At 36.1% G+C, this 25,166-nt stretch overlaps 1 protein-coding gene across 1 annotated transcript in view; it reads left to right on the forward strand.

Moving 5' to 3' along the window:
* The window catches only part of LOC150103693 (solute carrier family 53 member 1-like), a 291,679-nt gene that overhangs the window by 201,592 nt on the left and 64,921 nt on the right, over positions 1-25,166 (forward strand). Inside the window, exons 11-12 of the mRNA XM_090397054.1 lie at positions 4,611-4,758; positions 21,774-21,971. Of these exons, the coding sequence (XP_090253180.1) occupies positions 4,611-4,758; positions 21,774-21,971 (346 nt within the window). The remainder of the gene's footprint in view (positions 1-4,610; positions 4,759-21,773; positions 21,972-25,166) is intronic.

Below are 25,166 nucleotides of genomic sequence, written 5' to 3' on the forward strand. Positions count from 1 at the left end.
CAAATCCACAATCAATAGTATTGGTGGTTCTCAGACTTATGGGCTGGCCAAGTACTTAGCCCAAGAGCTTGCATTACTGGCCAAACTTTCTCTCATGTTAAAAACTGTGCACTTCATATCTTGCTTGACAGACAATTCGTATAGATATACTCAATTGCAATAAAGCCTTCCTTTTCACCAAACCCTTCTTAAACCAAACTTATTCCAGACTCATTCCCTCTGATAAAGCTGCACCAATCATTCATTCTATATATATATATATATTGTCTTAGAACCGAGAACTAGAATAACAATTAAATTTATTCAAAGCGCAACATGTTTCATCGGATTGTCTGACTTCTTCAGGCGTGAGAACATAGAAAGCAAATAAAAAACACTATAAGAAACATCATATCACTATAAAAACGACTATTATAAAGTTCAGTTAGCTTTGAACTGTAGCTACAGTCCGTGTTGAAGTTCTACTGTTGGGCACCTGTGTGCGTCTGATTTCACGAGTGTGTCAATATCGGATAGCAGAGCTGAAAGAGTCTGGTAGATTATAACTAAGTTTATTATTTATATAATGAGGGTCCATAACAATTTCCTTAGACTAGACTATGTGGTGCTCCACCTCGTCACGGCATATATGAAGGTTTGAAGTTGTTGTCCAGTTTATCTCATGTTGACAGTAAACACAAATGCAAACAGTACATGGCTTGACAGGGCACTTGCTCTAGTTCTTTTGTAAGCAATGTCCCTCTGGTGTTCTTCTAGACGGAGGATGGATTTTTCAGTTTGTCCATAGTATTGTTTCCTGCACTCACAAGTGATTTTGTACATTCCTGGGAATTGTAGATGGTTGTGAGCTTGTTTGTATTTGCTTAAAATCGATCTTAGTTTAGGAAGTGTAGAGAAGCAGAATTTTATGTTGAACTTCCATAAAATTCTTCTTAGTTTCATGGAGAGCGAGCTGATGTATGGTAAGGAGATATAACCTTTGGGGTTGTCTTGTGTTTCTGAGTTGTTTTGATGGCGGCGGTATAGATGCTTATTAATAGTTTTCGACGAGTAGCCATTACTTGTGAAGTTCTTTGTAGATGTTGTAGTTAATTTTTTTAGCTCTTCATCATCTGACAGTATAGATCTGGCACGATTTGTTAGAGTTGAGATGATACTAAGGAAATTAGTCGATGAGTCGAGTTTAAGAAAATTGTTATGGACCCTCATCATATAAATAATAACCTTGGTTATAATCTACCAGACTCTTTCAGCTCTGCTATCCGATATTGGCACACTCATGAAATCAGACGTGCGCACAGATGTCCAACAATAGAACTTCAACATGGACTGTAGCTACAGTTCAAAGCTAACTGAATTTTATAATAGTAGTTTTTATAGTGATACAATGTTTCTTAGTGTTCTTTATTTGCTTTCTATGTTCCCATGCCTGAAGAAGTCGGACAATCTGATGAAACATGTTGCGTTTTGAATAAATTTAATTGTTATTCTAGTTCTCGGTTCTAAGTCAGTATATATAAATATGAACATATCCCAATTCCAAGTTAATATTACAGATCGTTATATATATATATATATATATATATATATATATATATAATTTTTTGTAGGAAAAATACAAATAGAAAGAATAAATGTGGGCATCTCTTTCCCAATTAGCAGTCTTTTCATGGAAGACTTTCAAAAAAATTAAAAATTAAAGTCCATTCAAAATCACAATATGGCTATGCTAATTAGATTTGTATTCCTTCTAGCTATATGTTAAATGTTTTTAGCATCTTTTAACAAAAAGACAATTGTCTGCTCTTCTTTGGTTCCCTCATTGCTTTATACTCAATGGATGTTTATCCTTCTACAGCAAAAAAATAATACCCATGTAGGTAGATACATAATTTGCCTGTCATACCACCATCACCTCCTCCCAATAGTATGCTATTAAAACTTCAACAGATTGAAGGTATCACAGCTGATTGCTCTCTTCCCCTGTCAATTTTTCATGGAAAACTTTAAAATTGCACCAGACTCCAAACTCAATGTTGCAGTGGTGTGTTGATGTTTTCTATTTGTCCCCATAGCTTTGGATATGTTAGAAACATTTTTAGCACACCTTAACAGCTAACACTCTAGATTTTATTTTCATTTAAAAAGAAAATAATTTGCTTACTTTTCTTCACCCTACCAGCTCTCAAATGCATATTTGTCTACAGGAAACCTGCCCGTGCTGGTAGGGGTATTCATTACATTTCACATAATCTCTTTATACTATTCCAATTTCTTCACAGAAAATTGTGACTTTTTTTTTAACTGATGGCCACCCACACTAATAAACCAAACCCTCTCTGAAAAAGGATCTCAAAAAATCCATTACCATCCTTTAGATCCTGGGCACATAAGAAATATTTATACGAAGAATTTTGAAACCTTTCAGACCTTACCAAAAATTATCTCCCTTAATCTGTTCAGCAAGAGATTCCATTGCCTAGATCACTGTGTCCACCAATCTTTATATAAGATCTGCTTCTCTAATATATATCCATCTTTAATCAACCAAATAACTCTGTAAATAAACACTTAATTTACAATATTTGGACAGTGACAACAATGCTTTTATGATAGCATTATTAATAATACAAAATAAAAAAAACTTATTTTGAACTTCCCCAAATCTAGAAATTTGCATTGCTTGTTTGATACTGCAATGAGTCAGTAATCTAGAATCAAGAATATATGAATATATTGTTAGCAATTGATTAAGTTTTTGTGATCGGCATTATGGGACACCACTGGCCTAGATTATTCTGGCATCTATATTTCTTGTTCTTGTAGACATATTTTGATCAGACTGGAAGGAATCAATATTCTGATGGGTTAATATACTAAAAACATTTTTTTTTCCCTGAGGTATGCTGGGTTCTGTGTAATTCAAGATGCTAATTGGATATATATCTGCACTACTATTCAAATGCAAATCTTACTGTTTTTGGAATCTACCACAGCTTTACAACATTTGCTTAGTACGAGGGAAAAAAAAAATTGTCTCAATTTGGGAGGCTATGATCATGAAACTGGCAGTTGAAATATCAAAATTTTGTTGTGCATATACTGGGCACCAGTTAAGACCTCCATTGCTGGGTTTGCCTTTCTGTAGTTGTATGTGTGCATATATCATTTCAGTGCCTATGAAAATGCCTTCATGAGCATGGCAAAATATAGTTAACCATCCAAATAGCAGTGTGCATGAAATATATCAATGGTATCCAAGTGTTATTTCAATGGACACTTCACATCCATGTGTTTAATGTGTAAACGTATCAGGACTAGTACAATGGTTAATAATTGCATGAGTTTAAAGAATTACTTAAAACATTTTTCTTCCTTAAAGGGGTGGGGGAGAATCAGTATCTTAGCATCGATATCAGGTTAAGACCGTTTCAATTGTACAACTCTTGCCACTGAACACTCCTGTCGTTGCTACTCTTAGCACATGGCTTTCACCTCTATAAAGATAATACTAATCGTTACCATCCCCTACTTCATACGGAAACAGGAAAACAGTGACCCCTATATATTCAAGGAACATCAGAAAGAATAATTGTGATATGCTCAATACAAGCTTCATGTTGCATTAAACCAATCAAATTAGCAACACCTATTTGTTCACCTAGAGATTCCATCCTCTATCACATCCTGGATTGCATGAAGTACCTTGTAATTATGAATTAGCGTACTGTGAACAGACATTTGTTAGAATCTATCTTAGAACAAATATTTTTTTGTTCTCAGAGGTAGATGCATTGATAAACCTTCACACAGTAGAGGGTAAACTGAAATTCAGAGGGCAGGTTGCAGATGCTTCAAAAGCTACACAGAATATTGCTGTGATAAAGTACACTGATAGATGAGGTGGTTGTGCTACAGTATAAGACATTGATCACACATAGACTACATGTTTAGATTTGTCACCTGGTTTTTACTGATATAGAAAGTCTGTAGAGAGTTCAGAGACAAATGACCAAGACACTATCAGGACTCTGGAATGTTTATGGTTTACCTCTTCTGGAATAATTTACCAGATACATATAGAAGGGATTATACACAAGGCAGAGGAAAGAATGGAAGTTGTAGTGCAGAAAGGGAGAAATGAAGAAATAATTCTTTTGCATGGATGGTGGATGAGTGAAATGTATTGCTGGAATGTGCTATGAATGCTTAGAGTTTGAAGGAGTTTCAGATTCAATACGAACCTTAAACTAGTCATTGAATCTGTTTCACACGTAATAATTTCCATGATGAGTCAGTCTATGGAAGTTTGTTACTATTATTATAATAACAAACCTCCATAGATTGACTCATTGATTTCATTCATGCAATTTCATGCTGTATGAATATGCCATAGATTTCTGATATCTGCATAAGTGTAGCAATTGTAGAAAAAAAAATTGGCTTTTTTTTTTTTTGTCAGAATTACTGACCTGGTTAGAAAAGCAAATGGCAGCACCATTCTCACTCATGAGTTGGTGAGGGTTTACTTCTGTATCCTTTAAAGGCATCAGAAAAAAAAAATTACAATGTTGAAACTCTTATATTTATATAATCTCTTATATTTATAGGGGAAAGTAATAGCAGCTCCATTTTTTTATGTGGGATTTGCTGACTTCTGGTTGGCTGATCAGCTCAATAGTTTAGTGCCAGTATTTGTAGACTTCCAGTATTTCCTCTGTTTTTACATCAGCAGCTCTGACTGGATAGAAAATAGTGGTAAGTCATTTAAGTTAAAGAAAATACATATTTAAATACTCAGTATTATAGTGCATTTCATTTTCTGCAGTTAGTGGTTTTTATTAGACTATTATTTAAAAATAGTATTGCAGAAAAGCAATGAGAGACTGAACTCAAGTAAGCCAGAATTATGGATAAGGAAATATTTTCTTCTCTCCCTCAAAATATAATGCTGTAACAAATTATTTGGTACGTAGAAGGTAAAATGTACTTGTTATGGTATTCATGCACACTTTGGAAAGACTTGGAAAATTCAAACTCATCTGGTGTGCAATTAATTTTGCTGTTCAAGTTCTGATTTTATAAACTCTATTAAATCAGAACACTCTCAATTTCAACCTAGGAAACAATCTGCTGAAGCCACGGCAACAAGAATAAGTAGCAATGTGCAGTTTTTTTTTTTTTTTTTTTTTTTTTTTTTTTTTTTTTTTTTTTTTTTGAGACTTACAAATCTGGCTATACCTGCTTGATTCTCATAAATGTTTCAGTAATAATGGGCCTTCCTTCTGAAACAAATTTGTAATGGTTTATCCCTTTCTATTATTGAAGAATGTGATTGGTGTAATTTCTGGAAACTGTTTGTGAGGTTTAACTATTCTGCTTAAACAAAATCTTTGTAAGTACTCATTCATCTGAGTTTTTCTTCATCACATAGACAGCATGGAACATACTTCACTAATATTTTCCCCTCTCCAAGTTTGTGGTAATTATAGAACTTATCCAATTCCTCATTCATATTTTAACTCTTGCTAGCATTCTCATTCTGTTAAAAAGAAGAAAGGGAAATTAGATTGGATATATCCTGAAAGGAAATGGAATAATCAGAGATGCCATAGAAGGAAAAAGACCTAGAGGAAGAGTGAGGAAAACAATGCTAGATGACATGCTGGAGACAGATACACAGCCTTGAAAGAGAAGGCTCAGAACAGAATAAAGTGGAAGGAAAGTTTTTCTTTCTAAAAAAAGAACCTGCTTAATTGCAGAATACTTAAGCATTCTCAGCATTAATTGGTCACTTGCTAGTAAATGATACAGTTTCTCTACCAAGTTGGGCTGCTGGCCATTGATTGTCCACTTCAGAAATTGTCTGACATAAACTATTGAAATGTTTATGTCTGGACACAGCATCATCCCCCATCAGCTACTCATAAAATTGTTTATTAGTGGGACTGTTCTCTAGCATTGCACAGAACATTCAACCATTGTTCTTTAGTTTCTGCTATAGACTTTAGATACAGCAAACAATGTGTGGAGGAAGTAAAAATGTGGCTGAGGGCCATCTGGATTGTGTTCATAAGACCGCCATGATCTGAGATGCTTCTTTAGCATCTTCACATGGAGTAATTTTTGCAAAACTACATGAACCTGCAGGCTTCTAGAAAATTTAAAAATCCTTGGTTTTCTCTCTGGGAGGTTGTCAAAGTTGGATAACTGAAAAGTCATCCATGTAGCCATTTAAGATATGTGGAGAATATTTTATCCCTTTTCCTTTTCAGAAGGATAACTGAATTTTTACCAAACTTATCTTATTGAACAGAAGACTGTGTATGAAAATTTTATGACAAATCAAAGTTGAGCAGCTTTTGGAGGCGAACTTGTAGACTCATACACATATAAACATTTTTCAAGAAAAAATGAAAAATTTAAACAGGAACCAAATCTTGGAGATTCAATGGTAAAGCCTGAAGAAAACATTGATTTGGTCAAAGAGGCTTGTGGTGAGGTTGTCTTCAAGGATAGAAAAATTGGAACTCCATGTGCACTCAGGAAGCTATAGTCAAGGAGAAGAAGAAAGCTTATCAAAAATTCTCGGTTAGTAAGTCAGCTTGTGCTCTTAGAAAATACAGAAAAACAAAATGTAAGAAAACAAAACAGTGTAGTTGTGCCAAAACTAGCTAAACAAGTCATGGGAAGATTTGGTAAGAGCATAGCAAATAAATATCACGAAGGTGAGAAAATATTCTGTAGGTTATTGAAAACCTTAGAGAAAACAATACCGTAATAGGAATCGAAGATGATACAGGTAATGGGGAAAACTGAAGATAGACATTCTAGATGTCTGGAGTAATTATTTTGAAAGACTGCATATATGAAATATGCAGTGACAGCATGGTGATAGACAACACTCAACAGGAATGCAATCAGGAATACATAAAAAGCCAGCGAAAAATAGAAATGTGGAAAGGCAGCAGTGGATAAAATTTGACCAGAAATGCTCAAATGGAGGTATAAATGTTTTACAGTGGCTACACTGCATAATTCAGAAGTCTTGGTTTTGAATTCCAGATGATTGGAGTAGAGCTCTCATAGTACCACATATAAAAAGAACTAAAATAAAACAATCATATTAATAAAGCTAATTGGCCTTGATATCATCATGTATTTTGAAGGAATGGGCATAAGAGTTGACATCTGCATTAGCATATTTGTTTAATGAATCTTACATTGGGACAAGTTCCAGAGGAGTGGAAGGAAGGGAAGATTGTACCGATTCATAAGGGAGGTGATAGAACTCTAGTATCAAATTATAGGCCAATCTGTGTCAGGTGTTGTGGTTAGTGTTAGAGAAGCTGGTGAGAACCATGATCTAGAATTGGGTTGACAACAGTGGTATCTTTAAGATACCTGTTTCATAACTATAAATAATAAATTACATGATAACCACAGTAATTAACTTTAATGAAATAAAAGTACAGATTTCATACTGAAATGAACAGTACATCAGTGTAGACAAGTAATTCAAAGGAATGGAATACAAAGTACATAACAGTCGGTGGATTGCCAATTAAACTGTTGCCACATCCTAGAAATTAATATTAATAAAGATTATTAAAATTTTATTCTTAAACTATTTTTTTATGGTTACATAAGATAAGAATCTCCCAAAGGTTTTTTTTTGGGGGGGGGAGGATCGTTTCAATTCAGATTTGGCCAATGTAAAAGGCAGCATTCTTTGAAAAGTTCATATTTAAACTTGTCTATGGAGAAGACGAGCTTTATCCCACTGGATATTGTGTTTAGTGTCAATACTATGTTGTGCCAGACAGTCTGGTCTAGCACAATATAGTATTCTTCATTCTTTTTTCCCACAGAACAGCCTGTTTATCCAAAGTATATTAGATTACATTCACATGGTATCTGGTAAATGTCATCCAATGATAGACGTGCCAGTGTGTCTTTTGTAGATCCCAATAGGTGAGAAATTTTGTTGATTGGAAAATATGTGGGAATGAGATGATACTTCTTCATAATTTTCCCTGTCGGTTCCAAGATGCCAGAAACATAAGGGATTGGAGCCCTGCAGTCTGAAGAATCCTGAGGTGTTGGGACATAGTAGTCAATTATCTGCTGGATTTGATTAGGGTTGTAACCATTAAATTCCATCAATGTTTTGATAGTGAAAAGTTCTTCTTGTAAGCTTGAGGGAGAGGAGCACACTTTATGTGCTCTATTAATTAGACTTGATTGATAACACCAATTTTTTTGTGAGGTGTGATGAGCAGACTTTTGATGAGTGTATCTGCCAGTAAAGGTAGGTTTTTGATAAACACTGGTTGATAAATTACCAGAGGCTGTGCATGTAAGAAGGATATCCAAGAATGGTAAATTACCAGCCTTTTCTTTTTCCATGGTGAACTGAATGCATTGGTGAAGGCTATTGATCTGTTGTAGGAAAGTAGTACATTCCTCTTCAGAATGCGACCAAATAGCAAAGACATCAATGTAATGAAACCAAAGAGAGGGTTGGGGATGAATGGATGAGAACAAGGTGTCTTCCAGGATGGATCAGAAAAATAGTTTGCCAAAGGTGGAGTCAGAGGGTTACCCATGGCAGTACCTTCAACTTCTTTATAGATCTTGTTTTTCCAGCTGAAATATCCTGAATGTATAACAAATGCAAAAATCTTTGCAATATCTGGAGAGTAATCATCATATAGTAAATTAACAGTGTTGTATAATGGAATATTAGTAAATAGGGAAACAATATCAAAACTGACAAACTAGTCCAACTCTTGTATTTGAACATCCTTGATTTGTTCAAGAAAATGTGTGAAATTTTTGATAAAAGATCTGAATTGTCCACTATGGATAGTTAATAAACATGACAGAAATTTAGCAATTCTATAAGTGGAAGAGTCAATACAATTCACGATGGTTTTTACTGGATAACCTTCTTTATGAATTTTTGGAAGGCCATATAAATGAGTTCTTCTAAAATGAGTGTAACTTGTCTATTTTGATGCTAACTGACAACTTCATCAAGCAACTTATTTAATTATTTAATTTACATTTTTGTAGGGTTATGATTGATTTGTTGATAGGTGCACTAACCTGTGGCTAACCTCATTAAAAAAAAAATATATATATATATATATATATATATATATATATATATATATATATATATATATATATATACACACACACACACACTAGGGGGCTCTGACGCCTGTGGTGCCCAACCCCTCGTGTTCTGGACTGGTAGGCCAGTTCTAATTGAATTCTGAAGACTCGACACTCAGGGTAGCTCCGAGTTTCAAAACATTTCATATAACTTGACAAAAACGTTACACAAAAACGTTACTGCCTACTCACATCCGTTTCCAATTTCAGCTTATTTTATAGTATAGAGTAGATATATATATTTGTAAAGCTGATAAAGGAAAAGCGGTAATGGATAAGGCTGACTGAGAGAGAAACGTAGACTGCCTTTTACAAGATACCTCCACCTATCAGTCTATCACATAATTTGTTAGTCAAACTAAAGCAGATGGGGTTGGATATTAGAGTAGTGTATTGCCCTGTTGAATAATGTTTTAATAACTCCATATTGTTGTGAGGGGGGTGGTGGGATTGTTGGTGAATGTATCTGCCTGTATGGGTGGGTTTTCTATACACTGAGAAAACCAAGGTTCCATCAGGTTGGCGGGTGACTAGTGTGTCTAGGAAGGGGAGGTTATTGTTTTCTTCTTTTTCCAGGGTGAATTTGATTCTAGGGTGTTGGTTGTTCAAGTGTGTTAGGAAGGAGAGGAGTGAATCCGGGCCATGTGGCGAAAACATCATCAACGTAGCGAAGCCATATGGTAGGTTTTTGTGGGGCTGAGTTTAAGGCTTTCTCTTCAAACATCTCCATGAAGAAGTTGGCCAAGGGTGGGGAGAGTGGTGAACCCATGGCTGTCCCCTCTATCTGTTTGTAGAATTTTTCTTGCCAAATGAAATAGCCTGAGTTCATTGTAAACTGAAATAGGGCTGAGATATCGGGAGGAAATTTAGCTTGGATTAGCTCTAAGGTTTCTTTGAGGGGGACATTCGTGAATAGGGAGGAGACATCAAAACTGACCATTATGTCATTATGTTGGAGTGTAAGGTTTTCTATACTGGCTTTGAAGTGGGCTGAGTTTTTTATGTGTGATGGTGTATTGCCAGTATAGTGTGAGAGCGCTTTGGCTAAATGCTTGGCTAGTTTGTAAGTGGGGGAATCAATGCCATCCACTATGGGACGTAATGGCACATTTTCTTTGTGTATTTTTGGGAGCCCATATATGCGGGGGGGGTCTAGAGTTATAGGGTTTTAGTCTGTTGGTAATCTCCACAGGCCAAGAAGTGACCTTCTTAAGGAGCCTATGGAGTTTTCTAATTTGTGAGTTGGTGGGATTGTAATCAATGGGGAGGTAAGTGGAACGATCTAATAATAAAGCCTTGAGCTTACCTGTGTAATCTTTAAGATTGAGTACCACAGTGGCGTTCCCCTTATCTGCTTTGGTGATCACTATTTTTTTGTTTCTCTTCAATTCTTGTAGTGCCTTGTATTCACTAATGGATATGTTGGATTTTGGAGGTTTTGCTTTATTGATATAAATATCGGAAAGTGTATATTAAAGTTTATTTAATCTATATTTCCAGTATACGCTGTCAATTCTTTAAATATTAGTTATCATGTCTAACCAGCATATAAGCCTCTCAACAAGAATAATGATCATCCACGGAGATCTCTTCGCACGCAAGGCCCGCCATTACGGCAAACTGAGGCTGAAATTATCCAGACAACTTAACCGTCTGGCATTCCTAAAACGCTGCCAGGATAATCATGTCATCCCTAACTGTGTTAAATTTAAACACCGCTTCATCTCACAGAAAGCTCTCCGTATTTACAACCGTGCTAGCCAGGCATTACTTCGGGAACAAATTACCGCTACACGCGATTTCTTAGCCGACATAAACAGAGCTATATCAATGCTAGAAAATGAGCTTTCACTTACGCTGAATCACGAACTTTGGTCGATCCTACATGACGTCTCGTTCGGCAGCTAAAAAAGAATTTGAACGAGTACGAAGCCGACATATCAACAAGTTTGATAAATTAACAAAGAACTCGGCGTCCAAACTACAAACCAACACTGTTGTTAACCTATCGTCAGCTACCTTAAAGCCAGAAGCACTCCACGCTCTGTCACGTGGTCACAACTTCGCCATTGCTCCTAGGAAATTACCGACCGAGGAATTAATGATTCAAATTGAACGCGGGATTCGCCAACTTCCAACCCACATCGCCAACGACATTAGATTGGATGTAGCTTGTGTTCTCAATAAAGCAAAAACCTCCAAAATCCAACATATCCATTAGTGAATACAAGGCACTACAAGAATTGAAGAGAAACAAAAAAATAGTGATCACCAAAGCGGATAAGGGGAACGCCACTGTGGTACTCCATCTTAAAGATTACACAGGTAAGCTCAAGGCTTTATTATTAGATCGTTCCACTTACCTCCCCATTGATTACAATCCCACCAACTCACAAATTAGAAAACTCCATAGGCTCCTTAAGAAGGTCACTTCTTGGCCTGTGGAGATTACCAACAGACTAAAACCCTATAACTCTAGACCCCCCCCCCCCCCCGCATATATGGGCTCCCAAAAATACACAAAGAAAATGTGCCATTACGTCCCATAGTGGATGGCATTGATTCCCCCACTTACAAACTAGCCAAGCATTTAGCCAAAGCACTCTCACACTATACTGGCAATACACCATCACACACAAAAAACTCAGCCCACTTCAAAGCCAGTATAGAAAACCTTACACTCCAACATAATGACATAATGGTCAGTTTTGATGTCTCCTCCCTATTCACGAATGTCCCCCTCAAAGAAACCTTAGAGCTAATCCAAGCTAAATTTCCTCCCGATATCTCAGCCCTATTTCAGTTTACAATGAACTCAGGCTATTTCGTTTGGCAGGAAAAATTCTACAAACAGATAGAGGGGACAGCCATGGGTTCACCACTCTCCCGACCCTTGGCCAACTTCTTCATGGAGATGTTTGAAGAGAAAGCCTTAAACTCAGCCCCACAAAAACCTACCATATGGCTTCGCTACGTTGATGATGTTTTCGCCACATGGCCTGGATTCACTCCTCTCCTTCCTAACACACTTGAACAACCAACACCCTAGAATCAAATTCACCCTGGAAAAAGAAGAAAACAATAACCTCCCCTTCCTAGACACACTAGTCACCTGCCAACCTGATTAAACCTTGGTTTTCTCAGTGTATAGAAAACCCACCCATACAGGCAGATACATTCACCAACAATCCCCCCACCCTCACAACAATATGGAGTTGTTAAAACATTATTCAACAGGGCAAAAATAATCTGTTCTAATGATCAAGCCCTAACCACTGAACTAAACCACATCCGTGACACTTTCTCAGCCAACGGCTACCCCCTCCAAAAAATCCAAAAAATACTTAACCCAGTTATCCACAACCCACCACCCCCTCCCCTTCACAAAAAAGATTACTCTAAATCCATCACTATTCCCTACATCAGAGGCACCTCGGAAAAAATCAATAAAATCTTAAAAAAACATGACTTGACCACCTGTTACAAACCACACAGAAAACTGGCATCCCTTATCCGCTCCACCAAAGACCAACCACTTCCCCTAGACCTACCTGGTGTATACCAGGTCCCTTGCAGCTGTAAACTGTCCTACTTTGGCCAAACAGGCAGGACAGCAAATATCAGAATCTCAGACACAAGGATTACATCTGATTTCACCAGTACAGCCACTCTGGGCTTGCAGACCACGCTCTGGATACTCGCCACAGAATAAGATGGAAGAAAGCCACAGTAATACACCGCAGCAAGTTCAAGTATGAAAGACTATTCATGGAATCAGCCTCGGCCCTTAGGAACATGCCAAACCTCAACAAATTTGGATGCATGAAACTGCCCCAAATTTGGGAAACTTTTATCAGAAGAACTTCAGCCCAAAGGCCAAGAACTACCAATATAGCCCGCCAGGGGCACCATCAGGACTTTAGGAAAACGCTAGCTTCCTAGCTTCAGTCTCATTTGCTGTTATTAGTACTTGTGTGCACGTGTCTTTTTAGTAAGTTCCCAAGAAGATGGCAATGTGACGTTCGCCGAAATATCGGAAAGTGTATACTAAAGTTTATTTAATCTATATTTCCAGTATACGCTGTCAATTCCTTAAATATTAGTTATCATGTCTAACCAGCGTATAAGCCTCTCAACAAGAATAATTATCAGATCTTATATTTCTATCGTCTAAGGCACTTTGTACCGTATCAATCCACCTATATCTTGGTCTTCCTCTGGGCAGTTTTGCTGCCAACCTGGCAGAGAACACTTGCTTTCCTAATCTTTCCTCGCTCATTCTGTTTAAGTGACCATATCTTAGATGGTATGGTCACATACCACCTAAGATTAGCTCTACTAACGCATTCCTGGATACTGACAATGTCAAGTTCTTTCCTCATATCCTTGTTTTTAATATGATATTGCCATTGATGCCATCTGTTCACTCCTATAATCTTTCTCAGGACTCTCATATCTGTGGTCTCTAGTCTTTGGGCAAGTGTTTTACTTCTGACCCAGCTCTCAGATCCATTAGTTAAAATTGGTTTCAACACTGTCTTGTATACAGCTAATTTAGTGTTCTGACTAATTTCTCTTTTATTCCATATGAATTTATTCATTTGACTTCCCACCATACCAGCTTTGCTGATTCTGTTGTCTATTTCCATATTTAATTTACTATCTTCACTAAAAATCGTGCCTAAGTAGCTGAAATGTTTTACTTGTTCCACAGGTTCTCCGTTCACAACGCAGTTGAAATTTTCAACGATCCTGCCTATTTTCATTGTCTGTCTTTTTATTGCTGACCTTCATACCATATCTATTACAACAGCTATATTTAGAAGTATAACATCTGCATAAAGCAGAGAGCTGACATTAACATCTCCAATTTTGATATCATGTTTAATACCACTTTCCTTCATAATGTGATCCATCTAGATAATGAACAACAGAGGGGATAATGTACATCCTTGTCTCACACCAGATTTAACATTAAATCATCTTCCTGTTCTTCCTTCAATTCTAACTGCTGACTTACAACTCAAATAAAGACTAAGTATTGCTTGATATAATGCCCCATTGACACCATATAACTGCAGCGTATTGAATAGCTTCTCTCTTGACACCTTGTCATATGCCTTTTCCAAATCGACAAAACTTAAATACAGATCTTTGTTATATTCCCATACTTTCTTGACTATTTGTCGTAAAGTGAGTAAAGAGGTATTTCCTCAGGATCACAGAGGAAATACCTCTGTGATCCTGACAGCCTCTATTTGGCCTGAATCCAGCTTGCCCTTCACCAAACTTCTCTTCCACAATTCTTCTCAACTGTTTCTCAAGTATACTTGCATAGATCTCGAACACTCAGTAGGGAAATACCTCTGTAATTCTGACAGTCACTTTTATTTCCCCTTTTATATATGGGTACTATGAGAGCTCTACTCCAATCATTGGGAATTCGTCCCTCTGTCCAGGCTTTCTGAACAATGCAGTGCAGCCACTGTAAGACTTTTATACCACCATACTTCAGCATTTCTGGTCGAATATCATCTACTTCTGCTGCCTTTCCACATTTCAAGCCTTTGATGGCGTTTTCTATTTCAAGTACGGATATATATTTCTGACTGCATGCCTGGTCACTGTTTTTTACCACTGTGCTGTCATCACTGCTTGTTTCATTTAGCAGTTTTTCAAAGTAATTACTCCATACTTCAAGGATATCGTTTTCTCCCGTTTTCATGTCACCTTTATCATCTTTAACTCCTTTTACAGCACTCTTTCCTTCATTCCTAAGCTTCTTCAACAAACTCCAGAATATTTTGCCACCTTGATATTTATTTTCTATATTCTTGCCGAAGTCCTCCCGTGACTTTTGTTTAACTAGTTTTACAGTGTTTAGCATTCTTGCATTTGTCTCTATATTCTCTAAGAGCATAAGCTGACTTATTTGCCAGGAACTTTTGATATGCTTTTTTCTTTTCCTTCACTGCCTCTTTAACTTCTGGTGTCCACCAGGGAGTTTTGATTTTTTTATCCTTGCAGACAACCTCACCACATGCCTCTCTAGCAGAATCAATCAATGTTTTCTTCAGAGTTTGCCACTGAATCTCCAAGATTTGATTCCTGTTCTCAAACTCTTTCATTTTTTCTTCAATAATCTTTGTGTATTTTAGTGTACAGTTCACATCTGAGAGCTGCTCAACTTTTATTCGCTTTAAAACTTTCTTACATGTTATTCTTTTGAATATGAAATTCAGTTTTATCCTGCTCAAGACTAAATAGTGATCACTTCCAATTTCAAATCCTTTGTACACCTGGTGTCCTGCACCAGGGAGAAAACATCACTATCAACAATAATATAGTCAACGAGACTTTTCTTATTCCTTGCCTCTTCTCTCCATGTGAATTTGTGCACATTTTTATGTTGGAACATGGTGTTAGTAATAACCAGTCCATGTCCTGAGCAGAAATCCAACAGATATTTGCCATTATTATTAGCTTTGCTCTTTTCTCCAAAATTTCCCAAAATATTTTTGTATGTCTCGCAATCATTTCCTACTCTGCTATTTAGATCACCAACTTTTCCTTTTTCATTGTGTCAGTTGCTTTTTCTAAAGCCTCCACTTCTACCTTAGTAGAACCTTCAGTGGGACCATAGGCACAAATAAGTCTCATTGTCCAGTTCCCCCATTCTCATATTTGTCCACATTACTCTACTTGAGACTGACTGCCATTCAAGAAGATTAGCCTTGTATTTTGTGTTGAATACTATGGCTACTCCTTCTTTTCCTTGATTATCATTGCCTGGTGTAAAGAGTTTGGGTTAAATATTTTGGATTTATGCTTAATGCCATATTGATAAATAACAGTGGAGATGGTATGTATCTTTGTCTTACACATGACTTTACATCAAACCATCTTTTTGTATGCTGACTTGACTAATTTAAGTATGTTATATATTCCATTCCTATGTAATGTTCTTTTTACACCAAAACACTATATTGTTTGAAGAATTTTCCTAGTATCTTTTGCCTTTTCAGGATCTATAAAACTTGAATGTAGGTCTTGATTCTTATGAATTGTTGATGGCTTCCTTAAAGTGGAATTCTGGTCCTGATAGTCTTTATTTAAATAGCCTGAACGATGTTTTGTTTTTTTTTCCCCAAAATTTATTTCTTATATAAATCTTGTCACAGCATTCACATTTCTGTAATTCTCACATCTGGCATTTATTTGTTTATTTTTTTTAACAGATGGGTATTATGAAAGCTCTATATACAAGTTATCTGGAATTAGACTTGACCAGGTCTGCTGAAGAACGTAGTGCAACCACTGTAAAACTCTTTACCATGATATGAGCTTTTTTAAATAACGAAACCTGTGGTGCATTCATAATTAGAAGAAACACACATAAACCACAGTGAAAATTATTTAATTGTAAATATTTCATCATAAGTATCTTAGGACATCATCAGTACAGTATTTAAACAAAAATTAGGAATAACATACATTTGGGGCGCATGATTACAATAGAATCTCATGAAAACGTGCATAACGTGCTAAAGTAGTACAAAAAAAAAAAAAAGCGTTAATTATTTAACATAGTTTTGTATGATAATTTTCCATACTTTAGGAATAGTAAGAACGTCGTTGCGGTTTAGGTTTGGTCTGTGTAGTAGGGCTTCAGAACTTTCTTTGTATAAACGTTCATCTTTAAATAAAGATCTATGTAAAAGTTTAGCCTTTTCCGAATGGATCCTATGGTTTGGATTTTCAATTCCGTATTGAGAGAGGCCAGATTTCTGCGGTTTAAGAAGACGAATGTGGTCTTGATGTTCCGAGATGCGTTTCTGAACAGACCTACCTGTCTGTCCAAAGTAAGATAATTTGCATGAGCATGGAATCTCATAAACACCAGGTAACATCAAGGGTGAGAATTTGTCCTTAGGAGAAGGTAATAAGTTGTAAATTTGGTTGATAGGTTTGTAAGTAGTGGCAAAATTGTATTTCTTCATAATTTTAGAAAGACGTTCTGAGATGCCTTTAACGTAAGGTATGGGAATCCTATGCACTTCTTCCTGTCTGGTTTGATGTATGCAGAAGTGACTGATGATTTTTTGAGTTGTTTTGGGATTATATCCATTTAGGATGGCTATATTTTTGATAACTTCTAATTCCTGGTTTAAAGATTCTTCAGAGGAGCAGAATTTGTGTGCTCTGGAAACTAGTGATTTAATAATGCCAGACTTCTGAGATGGATGATGAGCAGAAGAATTGTGAATGTAGCGACCTGAGAATGTAGGCTTGCGAAAGACGGAAGTGGCGATGGAACAGTCTTCTTTTCTTTTGATGTGTAAATCCAAAAAAGAGATACCCTGTGGAGATTCTTTTTCTAACGTAAAGTTGATGCGATGATGAAGAAGGTTAATTTTATCTAGAAACAGTTGTAATTCAGGTTCGGGATGATTCCATACTGCAAATACATCATCGACATATCTTAGCCAAATTTTTGGTTTGGGTTCAAAAGTGAATATTTTTTCCTCAAGGTGTTCTAGAAACAAATTTGCTAGGGTTTGGTGATAAAGGAGATCCCATTGCTGTTCCTTCCTCTTGCTTGTAAATTTGACCTTTCCAGGTGAAGTAACCTGATGCAATAACAAACTTGAACAATTCAACTATATCAGACGGAAATTTTTGAGTTAGTAATTCTATTGTTTCTTTATGGGGAATGTTAGTGAAGAGGGAGACAATGTCGAAGCTGATTAACAAGTCAGTTTTTTATAGTTGAATGTCTTTAATTTTTGTGTGAAACTCAGTAGAATTTTTGATTGAAGAGACTGAGTGGCCTATGTGAGGGCGGAGAAGGTTGATAAGAATCTTGATAACTTGTACGTTGGACAGCCAATACAGTCTACGACAGGTCTAAGTGGAACATTAGTTTTGTGTAGCTTAGGTTAGCCATAAATTCTAGGTGGTCTTGCATGGTATGTCTTAAGTTTTTTGATTGTTTCTTCATCTAAGGAGGAAGTTTCATTAAGTAGCTTATTTAATTTTCTGAGTTGACGATTCGTAGGATCAAAATGCAATTTGGAGTAAGTATTACGATCTCGAAGAAGTAAATTAATTTTTCGGTCATATGAATTGGTATCAAGAACCACAGTGGTATTTCCTTTATCAGCTCTAGTAATGATTAAATTTTTGTTACGTTTTAAGGAAATAATAGCTTTCAATTCGGACGGTGGGATATTTAATTCTGAAGGTTTGGCATTGTAGATCACTTTCGCTACTTCGAAACGAAGTTCGTTGGCTTCAATACTGGAGAGATGTTTGATGTTTCTTTCTATATTATGTATAAAGTCTAAAGATGGGAAACACTTTGGTGAAATCGCAAATTTATGGCCTCTTGCAAGAGGCCATAAATTTGCGTTCATAATTAGAAGAAACACACGTATAAACCACAGTGAAAATTATTTAATTGTAAATATTTCATCACAAATTTTCAAGATTCTTATCTAACCTTCTCTGCCCTCACATAGGCCACTCAGTCTCTTCACACAAAAATTAAAGACATTCAACTATAAAAAACTGACTTGTTAATCAGCTTCGACATTGTCTCCCTCTTCACTAACATTCCCCATAAAGAAACAATAGAATTACTAACTCAAATTTCTGTCTGATATAGTTGAATTGTTCAAGTTTGTTATTGCATCAGGTTACTTCACCTGGAAAGGTCAAATTTACAAGCAAGAGGAAGGAACAGCAATGGGATCTCCTTTATCACCAAACCTAGCAAATTTGTTTCTAGAACACCTTGAGGAAAAAATATTCACTTTTGAACCCAAACCAAAAATTTGACTAAGATATGTCGATGATGTATTTGCAGTATGGAATCATCCCGAACCTGAATTACAACTGTTTCTAGATAAAATTAACCTCCTCCATCATCGCATCAACTTTACGTTAGAAAAAGAATCTCCACAGGGTATCTCTTTTTTGGATTTACACATCAAAAGAAAAGAAGACTGTTCCATCGCCACTTCCGTCTTTCGCAAGCCTACATTCTCAGGTCGCTACATTCACAATTCTTCTGCTCATCATCCATCTCAGAAGTCTGGCATTATTAAATCACTAGTTTCCAGAGCACACAAATTCTGCTCCTCTGAAGAATCTTTAAACCAGGAATTAGAAGTTATCAAAAATATAGCCATCCTAAATGGATATAATCCCAAAACAACTCAAAAAATCATCAGTCACTTCTGCATACATCAAACCAGACAGGAAGAAGTGCATAGGATTCCCATACCTTACGTTAAAGGCATCTCAGAACGTCTTTCTAAAATTATGAAGAAATACAATTTTGCCACTACTTACAAACCTATCAACCAAATTTACAACTTATTACCTTCTAAGGACAAATTCTCACCCTTGATGTTACCTGGTGTTTATGAGATTCCATGCTCATGCAAATTATCTTACTTTGGACAGACAGGTAGGTCTGTTCAGAAACGCATCTCGGAACATCAAGACCACATTCGTCTTCTTAAACCGCAGAAATCTGGCCTCTCTCAACACGGAATTGAAAATCCAAACCATAGGATCCATTCGGAAAAGGCTAAACTTTTACATAGATCTTTATTTAAACATGAACATTTATACAAAGAAAGTTCTGAAGCCCTACTACACAGACCAAACCTAAACCGCAACGACGTTCTTACTATTCCTAAAGTATGGGAAATTATCATGCAAAACTGTGTTAAATAATTAACGTTTTTTTTTTTTTTTTTTTTGTACTACTTTAGCACGTTATGCACGTTTTCATGAGATTCTATTGTAATCATGCGCCCTAATTGTATGTTATTCCTAATTTTTGTTTAAATACTGTACTGATGATGTCCTAAGATACTTATGATGAAATATTTAGAATTAAATAATTTTCACTGTGGTTTATACGTGTGTTTCTTCTAATTATGATATATGAGCATTTCTTATGAAATATGTACTACAGAAATGACTTTTTTTTTTCTTACCTGCAGTATACTGAGATGTATTCATTGACTATATTCTTGTATTTTCTTCCAGTGTTATATAATTGTTTCTTATTTAATAACTTTTGTGGGTAATTAGATTCCAGGCATTCAGAATTTGCCTCATCTTCAGTTTATCACCTTTATCATATCTGATTCCTTTTATAGTACTTTCCTGTATGTCTGAAGTTTTTCTGCTGGTTTTCTAATTTTTAGAATGTTTTGCCACCTTTACAATTTTATCTTGTATATGCATCTTAAATCTTTGTCATAACTTTTTATGTACTTAGTTTCTTATGCTATTATTTATGGACAGGTTCTGACTTAATTGCTAGAAATTTTTGATATGATTACTGTTTTTAATGTCTTGAGTATACCAGGAAGTGCAGATTCTCCCCTCCACAGATAACTTCATGTTTTCCTGAAGCATGTAAATAGGTACTTGGATTTTACCATTTCATCTCAAAGGTTTGGTTCTTGTTTTTCATCTTCACTTTCCCTCCAATGGTATTTGTATTTGAGTCTACAATTTCTGAAAGCTGGTTAACTTTTATTCTTTTTTGAAGTGTTTATTTTTCCTTTTAGTATAATGGTCTGTTTTTATTCTTCTCATAACTAAATGATTTGAATAGGCTGGAACTATGGGCATGGGAAAATGGGTGTCAGTAAATTTAAAGTCATTCACTTTGGCGTAATTAGATATCCAATGTCGTATTATATTGGTGGGATTAGGCTAGAGGAAACTGATGAGGCTAGGGATCTTGAATTGTAGATAGAAGTTGAAGTTCAGGGGCCATATGGCAAAGATTACAAATACAACTCAAAAGATAATTGCAATGCTGAAACGAACTTTCTCATGTAAAAAATAAAGATGTTATTTTGCCTTTTCAAGGCCTTGATAAGACCTCTCTTGGACTATTGTGCGCAGGTCTGGTCTCCTGGTTTCCGTTGTGATTCTGATATATTGGAGAGAGTACAAAGTATGGTACTAAAAGAGAGTACTAAAAATGATATCAGGATTGTGGAATACTGATTGTGAAGACAGATTGAGAATTTGTAGACTGCAGACACTAGCAAACTGGAGAAAGAGGGGAGATGTGATAGAGACTTACAAATTTCTGAAAGTCATACAGGATTTCAATTGATGGAATTTTTCAATTCATGGAGGATGGGGAAAGGATGAGAGAGCATCCTTGGAAGCCGAGAATGAAGGCCACTAAAAAGGGAGTGAGGGCTAAATTTTTCTCTCAGAAGGCGGTGTGCAATTGGAATGAATTGCCATTGGATGTCAGTGTAATCAGTGTGAATGAATTCAAGAATAAGTATGATAGCTGGTATATGTAGTATTTGACCTCCCTCGATGAGCCTCTGACTTCCTGGAATTCTCTCTTAATAATAAACAATATCACTTCCTGTTTCAAATCTATTTTTGCATCCTGAACTAGTTTGAAAACAACACTATCAAAATAGCATCATCAGCAAGTAAAAATAAGTGTTTTATCTATCTGAATTAGTCTTGTGTATTTTTTTAATCTAATTTTTTTCTTAATTTTATTTTTTATTTTTTATTTTTCTAACTAGATGCAGTGAAATGTATAGACAATGTAGGAGTTGTTCTTCGTCCTATAGTAGCCTGCCTGCCAGCTTGGTTTCGTTTTGCTCAATGCCTGAGGCGATATCGAGATACCAAAGAAGCATTTCCACATCTTGTTAATGCTGGAAAATATTCTACAACTTTCTTTGTTGTAATTTTCTCCACTCTGTTCAATGTTTTTAAAGGTAAATTAAAAACATATACTGTGTATGTGGGCGCACATTGTTTACTGACTAGTTAAGTTGAATTAATTATTTTTTTACATATGGTATTATATATACATAATTTTGTGTTGTAAATCTCAATTTCTTTTTAATGCTTTAATTACTGTTTTAACGATTTTGTTTTACCAAATATTTCCAATAATTTTCTTTCCCTAATTCAAAAGATATTTTTTAATATCTGTAACCATTCAAAAATTTTCAACAAAACAAACAGGAATGAAGTTTTGATTTGTTTGCTAAACTAAACATCTACTATTTTGCTAATTCAAATCGGGCATTGTCTAACCATTTTAGACATTCAGTGAAGACAAAGTCTCTTAGGATCAAAGCCAAATCTTTGACTGGGAGGGGACTTCCACATTGCCTTTAAGGAATGTGGAGAACCAACTGGAGGGCTCCTGACCTAATGTTCAGTCCTCGCCTTCATACGTTGCTGCCCTTTGATAGGTATCTGCTGGGTACTGAACAAACAAGGATGGATACATATCATTGTACAGCATCATGAGATTTCATGCTAGCTGAGTCATCACTTAGTTAAACAATGCTTTTACTGTTTTTGTTGGGGAACCAGGGTGAACTGTTACTGTTAAATAAAACGAGCAATGACAGAACGGCAGCAGAGAAAATTTCAAGAAGAATACAAACAAGAGTACATATCAATATTTCAGATAGAAAAAGCCATCAGAACTTGAAATATGGAAAGGCAACTGGATTAAATGATATTTGACCAAAAATGCTTAAACATGGAAGTATGAAAGTTTTGTATTTGTGTGTTAAGGTTAAGTGCTGGAAGGGCATGTTGGAGATTTAATGGAGTATTAACAGCACTAGGAAAGGATTAAAAACTAATTTTGAATGCTTTTAATATTTGACTGCCACTGAGACATCTTCAGGGAGTACAAATAACGTCACACACACACACAGAAAAAAAACTTAATGAAGCACATGGGTGACTCTAAAGTCCTATCTAAGTGGTGCACCTTCTGTGAGTGTTTGTAGGCAACCTAGGATGTAAACTGGAATCTGACAATTGTTTCCCAAATTTTGGGAGGTTTTATGCATCTGTATTTGTTTAAATTGCATTGATTGCTGAATGCCACTGCAAATTCTAAAAAGTCTTCCCTTTTAAATTTACTATGGTGGAGCATGATGGTTTTCTTCCGGAAGATCCTGTGAGTTGTGTCCAATACATGGTCTGCAAGGCCAGATTGACCATAATCATGATTGCAGATGCAAGATTTCCATTTCTAAATGGATAGTAGCTGATCTACAAGTCTGAAAGTTAGCCAACTTGCAGGAACAAGGTACTTTATATACTCCAGGCACTGAGAGAGGAGGGAACTTATTTTTGGTGGAACAGATGAGGGTGGCAAGAACTGGTGGGGCTCAAAAGCTTTGTAGAAGTTGGTCTTTTTTAAAGACCTGGCTATTTTTTCTGATATGCCACAGGCTGGGTATGAGTTTGTGGATTGTGAAGCGAGTTTGAGTAGAAAAGACTTGTATAAGACGGATGGCCTGTTTTCAAAGAATTTGACATGAGGAGCCTAGAGAAATATATTTTAATGAGGCCTAATATAGAGAAACAGGGAAGCTAGATTATTGTGGGATCAGTGAGAATGTGTGTAAATATAGTTAAGGTATTCAAACATGACAATGAATAAGAATATCACTGAGTGTGGTTATGTATCTGGTGAAGGAGTGGAAATGAACTTGATTTCAGATTTTTTTGAGTGTATCTGGGAAAGAGAAAGTTGCCCATCTGGACCAAGCAGAACTGTATATATCAGTACATGAAAAAGCTAGGAGGTAACTTATATTCATACACAAATGCTCCTCATCAGGAACAGTGGCATTAAGTTCATTGTGTTGTTGAATACATTTTGCATTAGTGAAACCAGTCTGTCATGTAGTAATTGAAATCAAGTGTCAAGGGTATAGTATTTTTAAGAAAGGACAGAAGGGATAAGAATGGGGGAACCAAACAATAATAGACTTACAGGTTCAGCTGTTGATGATGAAATGCATTGCCAAATTACCTTGACTGGTACTAAATGAGCAATCATTATCGATAATTTATCTGAACATTGATTGGGTAGCAAAATCTCGAGGAAGAATTTGAGCTGTTGCGAGACAACTTTCTCCAGCCGCATATGAAGTTAGTACTATATGTAAATATTTTCATGTAGTACTATCACAATATCCCGTACATCCCCTTGAGAATAGGGTCAAAGCTGTATAACTGAGAGGAGACCTCCACATAGCCTTTAAAGGAATGTGGAGAACCGACCAGGGCTTCTGACCTAATGTCCAATCCTCATTTTCTCGTGGTGCACCCTGTTGGGTATCTACTTGGATACTGAACGAACGAGGATGGGCTGGCAATTTGGGATTTAGCCGACCAAATTGTATTCCTATTGGTTAAACCAAAATACAAAATGATGGTACAACATGACAAAATTTCATGCCAGCTGGGGTGTCGCCCGGTTAAATAAGGCCCCCGTTATTTTTACCAGGGAACCAGGGCGAACAGCGAAAAGTCAGCTACTGGAACAAATCTGAAAACACACCCCAACTCAACATCACCAGAGTTAAAGATCGGTACTATCAACATAAGAAGCCTGAATGGCAAAGAAATGGAGCTAGCTGAATAATGGGGTAAGTACCAGATCGACATTATAGGGGTGACAAAAAAGTCAAAAAAACTGATGAGATCTTTCTGAGCAATAAATACAAAATGTTATATTCAGAAAATGACAATCAAAGAAAAGGAGTAGCCATAGTATTCAACACAAAATACAAGGCTAATATTCTTGAATGGCAGGCAGTGTCAAGTAGAGTGATTTGGGCAAATAACAGAATGGGGAACTGGACAATGAGACTTATTTGTGCCTATGGTCCCACAGAAGGCTCTACTAAGGTAGAAGTGGAGGAATTTTTTGATGCTTTACAAAAAGAAACTGACACAATGAAAAAGGAAAAGTTGGTCCTTGTTAGGGATCTAAATAGCAGAGTAGGAAGTGAATAGTCAGATATACTATGTCAGAGAAAAGAACATAGCTAATAATAATAGCAAATACCTGTTGTATTTCTGCTCAGGACATGAACTGGTTATTACTAACACCATGTTCCAACATAAAAATATGCACAAATTCTCAT

Source organism: Typopeltis vanoorti, chromosome 8, assembly GCF_054136105.1.
Source record: "Typopeltis vanoorti isolate ZY-2024b chromosome 8, IOZ_Tvanoo_1.0, whole genome shotgun sequence".
Classification (NCBI taxonomy): domain Eukaryota; kingdom Metazoa; phylum Arthropoda; class Arachnida; order Uropygi; family Thelyphonidae; genus Typopeltis; species Typopeltis vanoorti.